Source organism: Hoplias malabaricus, chromosome 4, assembly GCF_029633855.1.
Source record: "Hoplias malabaricus isolate fHopMal1 chromosome 4, fHopMal1.hap1, whole genome shotgun sequence".
NCBI classification, from domain to species: domain Eukaryota; kingdom Metazoa; phylum Chordata; class Actinopteri; order Characiformes; family Erythrinidae; genus Hoplias; species Hoplias malabaricus.
In genome coordinates this window covers 34,472,502-34,488,278 of record NC_089803.1, presented here as the reverse complement: position 1 = coordinate 34,488,278, position 15,777 = coordinate 34,472,502, and the positions used below count along the sequence as shown (strand labels likewise).

General features: G+C 38.9%; 1 protein-coding gene across 6 annotated transcripts in view; it reads left to right on the top strand.

Annotated features, from left to right (window-relative positions):
* LOC136694281 (PDZ domain-containing RING finger protein 4-like) overlaps positions 1 to 15,777 on the top strand; it is a 76,476-nt gene that overhangs the window by 30,147 nt on the left and 30,552 nt on the right. For 5 of the 6 annotated variants that reach the window (XR_010802168.1, XR_010802166.1, XR_010802167.1 and 2 more), the window contains exons 2-3: positions 10,023 to 10,276; positions 13,080 to 13,182. Coding sequence is in view for 2 of the 6 variants with exons in the window: in XM_066667694.1 (XP_066523791.1) it covers positions 10,023 to 10,276; positions 13,080 to 13,182 (357 nt within the window). In the remaining 4 variants the exon portion in view is untranslated. Of the gene's footprint in view, positions 1 to 10,022; positions 10,277 to 12,461; positions 12,592 to 13,079; positions 13,183 to 15,777 lie in introns of those variants that run through there. The other variant, XM_066667696.1, reaches the window with a different exon arrangement.

The following is a 15,777-nucleotide window of genomic DNA, read 5'->3' as shown; positions in this document are numbered from 1 at the left end:
ATTTCAGCCACTTTAAACTACAATCATGTTGTTTTATGACTCAGCTCCCTCTTCACCACTAGTGTCTGGTGCAGTGACTACATTACAGCAGCTCCTGTACTTAAACTATGGTCAATCTCACAATCCCTCTTACCGTCACCCTGAGATACTTGTTCTCCTCAGCACGTATGTAGCTCTGGTGTGAAAATACAGAAGGAGAACTTGAACAGCAGACACATCTTGGCTAATCGGCTGTATAAGGGTGCAGCTGTGCTGTGGGTTTATATCCACTAACTGATGAGGATACTCAGTTTCCTATTTTGGTTGCTGTTAAATTGAAATACTTCACTTGCATCTGGCCTGCATCATTCCATCAGCACGAGTACAGTGCACCAGAGCACTCAGAGTCAGAAAATTGCTCAAAATCATTTAATGTATCCGGGCACAGAGCCGTGAACAGAGGAGCTCCATTAATGTACAAAACAGCCCATGGCAGTGCTCTGCGTGTGTTTTATGTTGCTGTGGGGGTGAAAGGCTAGATGTTGAGGTGCTTGGTTTTGTGATGCAGGGGGACAGTGAGATTTCCCTGGTGGTCTTCACACTGTTTTTATTTCGCTGTTCCGTGTCACTGGAGCGGTACCCCAGGCCCTCAGTCTCTCCCCCCCACGTGATTTATGTACTCATAACATCTTTACTGTACCAGGCCACTTGTCATATTTTAGTCTGACACTTACTATTGAAATGAGACATTTAGGACGCTTCATTGAAGCACCAGCGGTGACGGCTGGATCGCTCCACATCACTCTGGGATGTTCTCCTCCTCGGTGCCAGGGATTACTTTTTGGAGGTTTAATGCCGTTTTGCAGCCAAGCAACCCCCATTCCTTTCACCTGAGAGCTGAATTTTATTTATGAAAATGTAAATTGATTCCTGGAACACAAAAGGGGGTGTAGTGTGTGGAGTATTGTTTGTGACTGGAGAGCTGTGCATTCATTTATTCACCATCAGAAGCAAATGGTGCCATCTATGAAAATGAGAGCAGCCGTCTTTGGCACAAAGGCCTGCTTACACTGTGAAGTCTCTCTCTCTCTCTCTCTCTCTCCCCCTCTCTTGAGCTCTTGAGCTCTATTGTTCCTAAAGTCATTGCAGGAAAAAAGGTAATGATGAAGCTGTGAAAATTCATCCTAACCCCTGCTTGCACATTTATATGTGAGGATTCTATAATGCATTATCAACCTCATGTTATTTGCTTTTTTTGGGAATTTAACTAAATTAATCATTTTAAATATAGCTTCATTTATAGTTTGATTACACATTAACTTAAGGTCATTGTAGTTTTTAACTATTTTTTATATTTCTTTTGTGTCACTTGTAGTTTTCAAATGTTCAGTTCCATTGATAAATTTCTTCATAAACCCAATCTATGCTGTAAATATTTGAAGTACAGTATATCTGGTGTGTTTTCAAATTCATGCTATTTAACTTCACACATGTATGCAACGTGTATGCAAACAGTGAAACAGTGAAGCCTTCCACTCACAAATAAGAAACGACATTTCTTTTTAAATCAGGGAGAATCAGTTTTTTGGGTGGTCCAATTAGGGGAGAAATTTTGTTTAAGTATAAATTCTAAGTGCAGCAGGTAGTGTTGCAGTCACACAGCTCCAGGGACCTGGACGTTGTGGGTTGGAGCCCCACTGTCTGTGAGGAGTTTGGTGTGTCCGTGTGGGTTTTCTCCCACAGTCCAAAAATACACGTTAGTAGGTGGATTGAAGACCCAAAAAAAAAAAAAAAAAAAAAAAAAAAAAAAAAAAAAAGTATCTATAGATGTGAGTGTGTGTCGCCCTGTGAAGTGGCGCCCCCTCCAGGGTGTGTTCCTGCCTTGTGCCCAGTAATTCTGGGTAGGATCCAGACCCACCATGACACTCTAAGTTTATACATTACTCTGAGTTTTACTTAAGATAATCACCTAATCTTTCTCAAATTAACACTGTCACACACAGCTGAAACAAATGCACGGTGAAAATGCTTTCAGAGTTGTTGCAGTGTTGAATAAGATTCTTTGTTTTTATTTCCTTTGTTAACCGTATGACAACAAAACAGATTAATAGATGATATATCAGTGGGTAGTACTCATAATTTTGGCTAAATCACTACAAAATGCTGTACTGTTCTGTTTTAATTAGCTTTAAATCTCCATCTCCTGATTTGCTTTCAACTTGAGATGGTTTAAACAAATCTGCTTTCATTCACAGATTTGTTGACTACAGTATGTGGGTGGGTGAGTGGAGGATACTATTTTGTATATGTTATCATGTGGTTCAGATTCAAATACAGAAACAGATATTTTGAGCGCTGAGCAGATATAGATCGCCTACGGATACTGGAGCAGAATCCCGTCCCTATTACTTATTCATCTTTCAGTGCTTTTTCTCTGCAGAGATTTTCTTTGCAGTAGTACCCTTGGTTGTATGAGGGAATGTTCTGTGATGATTCAAGCAAACTGAACTGGAGGCTAGTCCACTTGGAGGGCGTCCCAAAGCGTGTCCTCTCTCACCTGCTTTGAGCTAAAGTGTGGATATTTGTGGGTGGGTGGGGGGGGAGGGGAGGGTGGTAAACAGAACAAAACTGCTCCGAGGTCCTACTGACCTACATCCTTCACACTGCTGCTGCTTGCCCTTGACTTGTACCTTTTATCCATCTGGGTTATCTGGTCTGTGCCATGGGGGAATAAGTCACAAAATTATGAGTCTTCTTAAGCGTAGGGCTGGACAATAATTCAATATCAGTACATATTGCAGTATAATATGTTTCAATAACTATGATCTTTATAGACGTTTTAATATTTCAATATATATTACTCACATCAACTGTCTCTGACTGACGTTGAGTATGGGGTGCTGCCATCATCAGTGTGTAATCAAACTATAAATGAATAACATTATTCAGTTAGTTACATTCCCAGCATATAAGCAAATAACATGAGGTTGATAATTCATTGTAGAATCCTCACGTTTAGATGTGTGAGTAGCGGTTAGGATCATCATACCTTATTTCCTGCAATGACTTTAGGAACCAGAGAGAGAGAAATGTAATGTCATGTTGCTTTCCGTTTTTGGCAGTTTTCTGTAGCTTTTTTTATTGTTCATATTGATATTGGAGTTCTATCTTATTGACCGAAATTAAGAAAGCTCTATTTAAGTGCTTATAATATATGTACTGCAGTATCTAATGGATACATTAGCAGATTAATAAAATTGAATGATTTCCAGGTCCTGCAGTTGTTTTCAGTTAATGCACTTTAATACAGTGTTCTGACAAAAGCTATACAAATAAATGTAATGATTAAGAGTGTGTAAGTGACCTCGGGTCCCCAGTAAACAATGTTTTTAGATGACTGAATTTACAGTATGCTCCAAAAATGATCAAAATCTTAATTCAATTCTGGAGCCTTATCTTATAGTTTACATTTCCCAGATGGTAATGTGTTTTCCATGTAGTTTATCATAGCATTCAATAATGCTTTGTAGTTCATAATGATTGTTGTATATTGCATGATGATATGTAATACCAATATCAAAGTGGTTCTCTGGATTCATTTACTGCCAAAATGGCAGGGGAAGGGGAAAAAAACATGTCTCATTTTTCTGGATGAACTTGTCCTTTTACTCCCAGTTGATTTCGTGTATTAATTAATTAATTTTTTTTTTTTTTTTGCTGTACCTCGTCATACTTTACCAGGCTTAAAATCTTTATCTTTTTTTAACTGGTGTTCAGAATATGTATGTGCAGTTATTTAGCTTTTTTTGTGTGTGTAGACTGTAAGTGTTCTGTTTTGTGTTTTTGTACTTATTATTCTTATTACTATAATTGTACCAAGAGAATTAGCAATCAAAAAAGAAAACTGGACACATGAAAGAAAAGTAATATGGATATAGTTTATTTAAATTATTGCAGTATTTTATAATATCAATTATCAGCAAAATGCTGATTAATAGGAAAAAACGGAGAACACAAAGGCCTCACTATGATAGCATCACATAAAGTCATGATGAAATGTGTTCTATTCAGCATTCCATTTGTGCATTAGCTTTTGAGAGACGTTTGAGTAGTTTACAGAAAATTGACTAAAGTGTAGAAAAAGACGTGTGAAGTGATCGTTGTTTACTCGCAAGTTGACAGTAGCTTGTTTAAAGTGGCTTTCAGGGTGTGAAAAGCACGTCCTGTGAGATTTAGCATGAAAACATGTCTCTTTCCTCACTACAGCTGCTCAGTGTCTGTGTGCAAACATAACCAGATGCGTCTCGGCAGACATTGCATGTATTTGTCTAAAGCCTTTCTATGGTAATGTCCACTGTTCTGTTTTACAAATGCCCGTGCTGGCCCTCAATCAGATTTATTAGGAAATGAGCAATTTAACTTGGAATATTGAATATATGTGATGTGCTAATGATGTCACCAGTTGAAGGATTATGCTAAGAAGTTTCTCAAGGACATTCTTTGTGTGTGTTTGCCAGAGTTTGCTGGAGCCACAAGCATCTGTGTAAACATATAATCAGCCTCCTGCTATGAAAATCCTGCTGGAGGTGGGGAAAAAATAACTGATTTTGAACAGAATGGATGTGAAGGATTTTGTCACATCTTTAAAGAAGTTTAGTTCTGCCTAGGGCGCATGGCTGCTCTGTCTGTGAATGGATCAACATGAAAAAGAAATGCTGAAAAGTGTTATGGAGTTTCCCTAAGTTATTATAGGCTTTTAATGGGGATTGGCTGCTGTCACTGGATGATAAAAATCCATTATTAGAAGTAATTACTAATCAAATTAGAGCTGGATCAGGTGATGGAACTTTTAACTGATTTCATGCCCTTTAGCACATTCTAAACCTGTCCTATTTCTTTTAGAGCACATTACTCTTCAAGTTAAGCTTCTAATCTCTATAAATTATTCATTCACCTTGTATTAGCGTTATACTCCCAGTATACACCATCCTTGGGAGTGGCCTCGCTTGTCCTTGAACATCTGTGTGGTATTAGAGCATACTCGGTAGAGCATACACTTGGTATGGAACCAGTGGCAGGTAGCCGAATGCTACATAGTGGCCAAGCGTGTGCCCAGGATGCCCAAAGTCATTAATATTCTGTGGCTCAAATGGGATTAATTGGTCCATCTGGCACTTATGTAAACAATGAGAAGAATCCCTCCTTTCGTCTTTGTTTGGAATGGCTTCTTTTCCTCCAGCAAGGCCGTGTTCGCCATCAGGCTAGAAGCCGCAAGAGGCATTGCTAGCACTTACCGTTTGTTCATTTTTCTCCCAGCCTGTCATAAGCCATAGACGTGCTCATTTATCTAGTGTGGCTTCTTTGTCTCCAATCTCGCTGTTGCAGGAATGGACTGCAGGGCTATAACAGAGGCGCCTACACTCAGCTTCAGACTCCCAACTCAGCTCCAGCAGATACCTCACACCTGCTGTTAACAATAGGCTTTGAATGCTGACTAGGAGAAAACGGACACAAAGTTAGTCCATGGAGTGGAAGATGAAAGTGGGTCCAGAGAGATTGTCTGGCATCAACACGTCTGTGTGCGTAAGTGTGTGTGTGTGTGTGATGAACGTATAGGCTGAGCTGTCAAATACAATTGCCAGATTTTTGTTGGGAGAAATTAAAGAATTAGGAAACCCAAGGCTTGTCCAACTAAACAGGCATGTTCAAATGACAGGTCACAGCTTGTGTGTTTGTGTCATATGTAAATTCTCTCAGCTCCTATGCATCTATAGGCCTCTTCCTCTCTTGGCACTGTTACAGACCACAGGCTCTGTTATTTGTCTAGAGTAGCTTGTATGATACTGGTGATTCCTCTTTTTCCTCTGGCCATGTTTGTTGTACACATCCCTCAGGAGAACTGACCCACTTTTATTGCCTAGCTGATTAATGCATCATTGCTTCACGCAAAGGTCACTTCACTGAGAGGAGAAGCGTCTTCACGTGAAGTGTTATTGAGAGTGCTTATCAGTGGTGGAGAGGCGACAGATAACTTTGGTAGGGTCTCGAGGCATCTCAGCTATCACTGCCATTGCTCTTAGGAGATAACACTTTTTCTCCTGCCATTTATGACAGAGTACCATGTGTAGATACATGTTTTCATGTTGTTCATAACTCACCTTTTTTCCTCTCCTAAATAAATGTTCCACAACTTACCTGTCTCTTTTCCTCTCAGTGTTACTATGTAGCAACCGTTGGTACTGGAAAAGCTTTCCAGAGCAATTTAGGACCATATATATAACATCATTGATTGCATGGAAGAATAGACTTTAGATTATTGTTAAAATAAACAATGTTAATATAAACAGTACACTATGTATAATAACATTTGTTATTATTTAATGCATTAGCCATTTAATTTAAAAAAAAAAAAGCCGAGCCCCGAGTCGTGTGGAGGTGGGGCTACCTCCAACCCCTCTCACACCATATATCACATTACTCCTAAAATACTTGAAAAGGGGGCAGTGACAGGTAGGTGTGTGTGTGTATGTATACATATATATATATAAATATATATATATATATATATATATATATATATATATATATATATATAGAGAGAGAGAGAGAGAGAGAGAGAGAGAGAGAGAGAGAGAGAGAGAGAGAGAGAGAGACTTTTGGTGGTCTGACAAACTTTAAAGCACTGTGAAATGTGGGAGCAAAAAGGTATGTTTTTTTTGTTATTTTTTCCTCTTCCTTCCTCCTTTCTTCTCCTTTGGAATTTTGTTAATAAATTACATGTCTTCTGTAAACCTGTCTCTGGTTTCCAGGTTATTCCAGGTATCTAAAAGCTTGCCACATGTACAGTGAACTTTTTTGTTCCGTAGGTATTATTTTTGTTATAATTTTGGAAATTCATTTTTTGTTTGTTTTTAACAACTATGTTCAGTAGTTACTGTAACATTCAAAGTTTAGCTGGTCATTGTTAGAATAAGAAATATTCTACACAAGACTATTGTGTATTGACTAAATACACTTTGTTATATTACTGGGTTATAAAATGCATTTACACTTTCTTTTAATTTGTTTACTCTAGCCTTAAGCAACTGAATGTGAAAATGTATTTTTTATAATAAGCTCAGCAGTGCAGCATTGCTCGCTCTCACACCCTCTCTCTTCCTCTGTGTTTTTATTTTTTTTTCTGTCTCTCAATCTTCTTTCTTTGTGGTAACCCTAATGGATAAGAGATGCTGGGAGAAAATCAGTATTTCAAAAGCTTAGGGATGGAAATTGTGCTGGCTTGACCATATTCAAGCAGCAGATTCTTATCTTCGGTTTCAAAGCCTATTCACAAGAGTATTTTACCCGTATTGTTCTCTCTGGCTCCCAATTACTGAGCTAAATGAAGCAGACCTTCTCTCCATATATGTACCATGTGCAGAGCAAAGATATTCAATTCAGTCAGCAAAGCAAATAGAGGGCCCACTCACACTCTCACTGAGACTACTGACCACACAAGAGATCATCACACACATTAAACATTGCAGGAATGCAGCTTGAGCTCTCTTCTCTTTTTAAAACATTCTGCAGTTGCCAAAGCAAGATTTTTCTTTTTTACTTTATTAATATATCATTTATTGCATTCTGGAAGAGCATGTAATTTAATTGCTTTAGCATTAATTTAGCTGTAGGGATGAATGTTTCAATGATTAATAAGTGTCAAGTGTGAAATATACACAGCATTAAAAGTCTTTCAAAGAAATGTTTGTGCTGAGAATCATGAGACTACAGGCAGTAATCTGCCCCACTTAATGTAAAATTGCCTTCTTTTATGCTTCATATAAACACTAATTGAGTTTCTTTTCCAATAACATTTAAAGCTTGGCTTTCGAAAAAACACAGTAAGTTATAAATTCTTAAATCTGTTTAAGTGTATGCCAGGGCTATTTACAAAAAAGAATAAGCAAAACTTGCCCAGAATGCATTGCGCCATGACGCAATTTTCATTGCAAGTGTAAAAACAATGTTGGACAACTGTTCCCTATTGCCCCTACACCCCTTGTACTTTGAGTGGACACTTGCGTGACTTAGGCAATGTGCCGTTGTATTTTACTTGTAATATTTACTATATTTGGGCAGGTTTCAGATTGTTTAGATAACTTTTTTTTTTTTACAGTGAAAATAGCAGAGTAAATATACGTATTTAACTGAGGTTTGTTCTTCACTTTATTAGAGGATAACTGTTTTGTTTGACGTTGCACAAATTTGGTCATGTCTTGTATAGGGGTGGGCGATATAATATTGTTCATGATAATACTGGTATGTTTTTTTTAATTAGACTTTCGCCATATTGCGATATTGTGCATTAGCTTCTGACACAGGTGCGTGAATGTGACTTCAGCTCAAGCTAAAGCTGGGGGATATATATCGATACATTCCATAGTATTTTTTACACAATTTTGAAAATGACCATATGCGTTATATCGAGTATGCCACAGACACGCAGGTTTCCATCTGAGTAAATTTAAAACAGTGCACCAAAGTCCCGTTCATCTGTTGTTCTCAGCAGTTCTCAGCACATTTATCGCACTCACAGATCTGAGTGGCGACCAGTGGTGAAGTTTTAATTCCAAAAAAAGAGCGCTGTTAAGACCATGACCCATGACTTGTTTGAGACACTCTGCTCTTCCTCAACCTGAAGGAGGGGCAGATGCTCCACGGCTCCTAAGCAGAGAATGCACTTCTCATTGGGGGTCACTTTTATTTAGCCAATCAGCTAAAGTTAAACTACATTTAATTTTTCCCTCAACGCATCTGTGATGGCAATAAAACTGATGGATTTTTTAGGCATATCAAGATATGAGTTTTTCGGTCATATTGCCCAGCTCTAGTCCTGTAAGAGTCCTGTCACAGTAATCTCTCTTTAGAGCAGAGTGCCGTTGCTCAGTGTATCCACAGCCAGACTGACCTCAGTCAGCAGAGCATAAAGCTGAATATTAGTTTAAATGACCACTGACCCTTATAACCTTAAAAAGAGAGTCCTTTACATTCCATGTGTTCCAGGTGTGGCTTCTGGTGTACTTTTTTTTTTTTAAATAATCTGTTTGCAGATTAAATGAGGCAGAAGCAATATCTTGTATAGATACTTGAGTTAGATATGATTGGAAAAGGTAATGATATTGCAGTTTTGTTGAGTTGCTGTTCAGTGGCTGAATAAATGCTTTTCATTAATAGTGCACAGGTCCCTTGTGTGCCTTAATCAGCAGCAATTGGAGCCAGCCAATGAACATTTAATTATAGATTAAGGGCTAAATATGAGTGGAAAATGTTAAATGGCTTAGTGGTTGGCTTAAGCCAAGGCCCACTGTTGTATTGTGTTTTAGACAGATCACTTTTATTTTGCCCTTGTGCAGCAATTGAACAGGGGCACTGCTCCATCAGGAAGCTTATGGACTGGTGCAATTATAACAGCAGGGCTTTCTGGGCTATTATGAAGATATCCTGATCCCTGTTTTTATTTAGCAGAAAAATAGGGACAATGAAAAGACATAAAGGGGATTTGAAAGTCGGAACGTGAAGTTGAGATAGAATCTATTAGGAGAAAATGTATTTTAAAAGCATGCTAGCGAAACGGCTCCAGGTGGAAAGATTCTGATGACCCCCACTTTATTCTTATACGAGAGTCATTTCTGTGTCAGTTTAAAGACATTCAAAGTGGGTTTGTTAAGAATCATGAAGGACAGGCTGTCCCCAGCACAAAAAAAAAAAGATTCTCCCTTAGCTTACAAAGAGTGAGTTAATATAAGCCCTATTTAAGGGTGCAATGGCTGAGACCTTTGCTAAGGATTTGAGAAAATGTGCAGATTTGTAATATGCAATATATTGTCAGTGCACCACAATATAATTTGAGCATTTGTGGACACAATAGAATCAGTGCTAAGGTTTATATAGCTCTTAAAACTCATGTAAAAGTATAAGTTTTGTTGCAAGATTTACACTCAGATCCCCACATGGCCATTTGTGGCTCTATTTGTTGTGACTGAGATGTGGAATTTCTCCTGCAGGTGAATGGGAAGGACTTATCGAGGGCCAGTCATGAGGAAGCAGTTGAGGCCTTCCGCAGCGCCAAAGACCCCATTGTGGTCCAGGTGCTCCGGCGGAATCCTCTCCCCCGGAGTCAAGGGTCATCTCAGGATGTCCAGCTGGTGGACGTGTGCACACAGACAGACATCACCTTCGAGCACATTATGGCTCTTGCCAAACTCCGCCCCAGCAGCCCACCCGTGCCAGACATCTGCCCTTTTCTGCTCTCAGACAGGTAAGACCTGCTGACTCTGAGGGAGGTAAGATTAAGTCACAGAGCATGACTGAGGGTTAGGGTAAGAAGCAACCATCAACCCCCCCTTAGGGTTATTTAACCCTGGAATTGAAGCATACATGTTTTTTTATGTAATCAATGTGGAGCTATTTTACAGCCCACCACTGCAATGCCCTTGTTTCGACTGTGGTTTGAACATTGTTATATTAAATGAAAGTTAAATTGTATTACACAGCTTTTAGTCCCTGTGCTAAAAGAAAATCAACATGTTCAAATCTAAGAAATAATAATAAAAAATGAGATAATATATATGCAGAGCTTTAACTAAGTTAACCTAGTGATTTCATGGTTATGTCCAAAGAGTGATTATGGATTATTCTGGATATTGGAGTGTTTTTTATATATATAATAAAATTAGCCAAACATATATCAATGATTGAGTTTGTATAATTGATACCATAACATGATTGGTTAAGAAATATAATGAGCTGCCACATGACAAGTTATAACACCTGCTATACCGGAGGTTAATTATACCGACAGAGATAGTCAAGTGTTTTGCTGGAACAAAAAAATTCCTCATGTCTTACCTTTATGGGCTTTAGATTTTTGACTTATGCTGAGTAAAAGTTTATAACATGAGCATTGGACTTTATAATTTACCTCCAGAAACTCTGTATTCTGTATGCATTTCTTAAAAAGGCCTTGGATTCTTAATGAATTCTAAAAGCGTCTTGGGGTTTCCTAGAAAACAACAAAGGAAAGTGGAGTGCTGGTTTCGGTTCTTTGTAAATTAGTTGTGTTTGTTCTCAAGTTTCTCTCAAAGGAGTTGCAAACTGTGAACAAGATAAAGTTTAGCATGAAGAATATCTGGGTTTCTCCCCCTGAGACACAGCCATGGCAAACAAGCTATGTGAGGGCTTTTCTTTCCGAATACAGAGTTAATTGAGACCAGCTCTGAGACAGAGACTGTGTAGGGGAGGTAATTAATACCACACAATGGTCCTTGGATAATTAATTGTCTTTAAATTTGTCACTCACCCAAGCCTTATGTTTCTTATTGAAATTCCATTCATGTTTTATGCTTTGATGTGTACTTCAAATAATAATGTTTATGCTAAAAACGACAAACGCCTGATGAATGTGACATCAGACCTCATTAATACTCACATTACCCCCAAAAAAGAACTCTGAGGACCTGTGGTTGGATGTACATGATTTATCCGACCAGAACTGTACAAAAACACAAAGTTTTTTTTTTCATGAGGCTGTATAGAACCTCTTGTGAAGTTCTTTGTCATTTTGCCTCATTATAAAAATTCACTGGCTCATGATAAAGCTCTTAGTTGAAGATACTCTTGTAATAACCAGAGCATCTCGGAGTGTTCTGTTGGAGCAATGGGAGCTTTACAAGGTAATTAAAAGTAAATTGACCTATAAAATAGAAAAGCATAGACACCTACATTAAGTCTGAATTTATTCCTGTATCCTGTGGCTGGGTCCCAATGTAATCAACCTGTCCCATAAAACCAACACTGCTGTTGGCTCCTCATGTGCCATCAGGTGCCTCAGACAGGATAGAGATTTTATAGATCCAACAAAACGTGTTTTGTGCCAGTGTATCACACAGGAGATCATAAAACCGTGCAATTTTGTTGTATTCACATATTCAGTTGGGCACACCACATGGCAGATACAAAAAATAAACCATTCTGGCATTTACAATGCAGAGCTGCTTATACAAGTTGCTTGTGTTGTTTGCTAGTGGTGATATACTCTGAAATGTCCACCCCATATGCCGCTGCTGTACCGTTGCCATATTTTTATGCGTCTAAAATGGGGTGCAACAAATGATGTACAATGCATTGAACTTCAATATGTTTTCTTTATTTTTCCACTGCTGAAACAGACCTATTTGCGTACATATTGTATATTATGATTTACATATTCCTGCATATAGTAGCATATGGAAAAGCATATTTCACATTCTTTGTTGTCCAGAAAAATCCCTTGTTATGAAAATGGGCTTGTTTGTGCCTTCTCCCCGAGGACAAGGGGGCAGCTAGAGGAGGAGGAGGGCGCTTCATTATGAGCAGAAGGCTTTATAATGATTAATTTGAGACAATGTCCTTTTCCTCTCAGGACATCATCATTGAGAATGTATGACAGACATGTTATTCACCTGTCATTGTCTACGGAGAAAAAGACCAAACCTGTATTCACATGCATGCCTGCGTGAGTGTGTGTGAAGGACCCTGATTAAAAGCTGTGACGTGCCTTTTCCTTTCTCCGTCCACTGACAACTTCTGTCACCAGTATGTATTCACTGCTCATTCACTCACTTCATCTCTATCTCACCCCCAGTTGTCACACCCCTTTCTCGCTCTCACTGGCTTTTTCTTCCTTTCCTCATCTAGGTTTCATTCACTCATTTGTCTTCCTTTCTACAACCCTTCCTCACTTTTAACCCCTTAATTTTCACAAAACAGCAGGAGGGTCCAGAGTATTATTCTTTGCACCTCTAACTTAGTATAGTAATTTTCTATTGGTTTCAAGGGCAGTTCTTTCCATGAGGGCCCTGGGATGGGCTCTTAATGGTTACCATGAACAAACCTGAAATTTAAAACAATTTTGGCAGGTAAAGTTGGGTGCGTTTGGAATACATTCTCACACCAGTGCTGCATCTGGCTCTTATTTGTCTTCTTTTTGGCATGGTCTGTGTTATTTTTGAGCAACCAGTTCATAAATTCACGTATCTGTTTTAGCGCATACAATTGCTTACACGCTGTCTATTGCCCCATAGCTGCCACTCTCTGCACACCATGGGTCAGGAGTATTATGACGGGAGCGAGTACCTCTCCACCATGCCAGCTGATGCCGACAGGACAGATGAGTTGGAGTATGAGGTAAGAGTCTGTCCGGTTCCCTCCTCTCACGTTTATTAATAACAGTTGACATCCACTCAGCGTGTTTCCCTATAATAGACCTTTCCCAATCATAGGAGCAGGCCTGCTGGTAATAGACTCCCAAGGGCTGTCCCCTTGGGTCCACGTTGACAGATGATGGGTCACAGTCATGACCTAGGACACATGATCATAGGCTGGTAAATAAATGAAGGGGGAGGGGGCACATTGTTTCCCTTGGCTGTTGAGCTCAGACCATTGTTGCGTTGGGTTTTTTAGTTTTGTTTTGTTTTAATAATGCTCTCATTTGGGATTTTGGGTTAGTTATGTTCATTCAGCTCCAAATCTGTCTGGTTCTGCAGATTTTCTGACCATGTGGTTATTTCTGTATATAGCCAGGACTTTGGCTGGGTTGATGATTGGCTATATTCCTCTGTGTCTGTTTTCTGATTGGTTTGATGCAGAAAAAGAATATGAATGCCAGATGGTTTGAATGCATACCATAGCAGATTGGGTGAATATGGCAAAGAAGCTGTTACTAAGCAAGATGGCTTCAGGCTACTGCATGAGATAAGCTGGTCCCAGACCAGTGCATAAGATCCCAGGAGAGACTGCATTCTACATTCAGTAGCCATCATTGGCATATCTTCCAAAAATATTGATTCTTTAATCCTGAGCCAATCCTGCTTTTCCCTTTTAACCAACTCCTCTCTGGTAATAACATGACTTCTGTTGTTGTCACATTTACTTTGATTTGAGGTGAATAAAAGCCTGTGTTAAATTACACTTGCTCAGAAACAATTAAACTTACTCAGTAATGCAGCTATAAATGCATCACCATGCTTCTTTTGATGATAGAAACAACAGTAGGGAAGGCTCTGGTTCCACATGCTGATACAATTTATTATGCTAATGTGAGTACACATCCCTACAGCTTTGACAGCAAATTTCTAATGAGTTAAGGGAGATATCAACAAAATATCTGAACGAGTTGCTGACAACGTTTGATGGAGTTCAAAGAAATATTGTGTGCTGTGCTGTTCAGCACCAGTGTTTCATACTGAGCTCTACATTGTAGAATAAATCATATTGAAGTCCATATGAATGAGATCACTCCAAATCCACACCACAGCATTTCTGTACCACTGCTTTTGATTGTTTCTGCCCCATGAGTGACTTTGCTCATTATGTATATGTCAGTGCACTGGAAACGTATAGCGGCACCTTCAGAGCCCTCGTTAAGTTGTGCTAGTCCATCATTATGTCAAGAGCTGTTCATCTTGTTAAATTTCCCTTCGTCTTTGTGTTGAGTTTTGACAGATGATGTTATCAGCCATTTTATAGCATAGCCCACACTAGATGATGAATTTCTTTCTCTCCGTGCTAGTTTTTGTTTTGATCCTCCCAATTGCACCACCAGCCTTGAGATTTCTTTATTTCCAGGCCATTTGAGGGAGGACAGTCTGTTTAGGGGCTTTGAGTGATATATGATGATTACCTCAGTCTGCTTGTTTCATTTGAATTTGTTCAAATGCTTTTGCCCCACCAAGCATGAGCTGCGGCTCCTCTTCGGAGATTTACACATCCTCGCATCTCCTGCTGCTCGCATTAAGCCCGAGCAAATATATTATATTAAGCGCTGATCTACACGGCTCATTTCTATGAACTAATCCTATTACATTGTGTGTTCTATTTATTTCATGCCTCGAAAAATAGATTCCGGGCTAGAGCGTACCTCCACTTATCATATGTCAATAGGAGTAGGTTTGCACAGAGAGGGGAGCCCACTTAGAGAAAAAATGCCATAAGGAAATCTAGCTTGAGATGGGGAAATAGTCTAACAGCAATGTAAATGGTGGGAAACGATACTCTGGACAGCCATGCTTTGTTCTTTACTTCTATAGCCTCACTGGTATGAGAATTGGTAAACAGAGCCTACTAAAGACGTTGACTAAAGGTATCGTATTTCAAAACATCATGGGCTTCATGATGTTTCTTGATGTGATCCTGAATTTCATGATACGTTTTTCAGGCTTATGTTCAACTGCTGTATGTTTGTCATTCTCTAAATTTTGAAAATTAATCAAAATTTTGTTGATATCTCAGTTAGAAAAACACAGGTTTGGATCCTCATTTTAGTGCACCTTAGCCATTGTACAGATTTGTTAAATTCCATCAGCAATACACCTGATTTAATTTCAAGGATTGATGAGCTGAAGCATATATTAGAACCTGAGATATTAAGATTCTTCTAGAAGAGCTTTGGGGAATGGCTAAGCTCATTAAACTCACTGACACATAAAAGTATTGTTTATTCTTTATTCACGTTTAATCTTATTTTCCCAAATAAATAAATGCTTATTACATATTTAAGGATGGATTTAGATATTTTTGCAGTGCTGTATGCCTGAGAGTTTGTGGAGACCACCTCATCAAAAGATTATTATGAAATATAGGATATTAAAACTCATCACAAAGGATTTGAAAGGAGCTCAGGAGTTCCAATGCTCCACAGCCTGATCCTGGGGGGTTTAACCACACTAACTGATACTTGGCTGTAGACTTGGTAATCCTGTGCATGTGTAGCTGCCCCTGAGT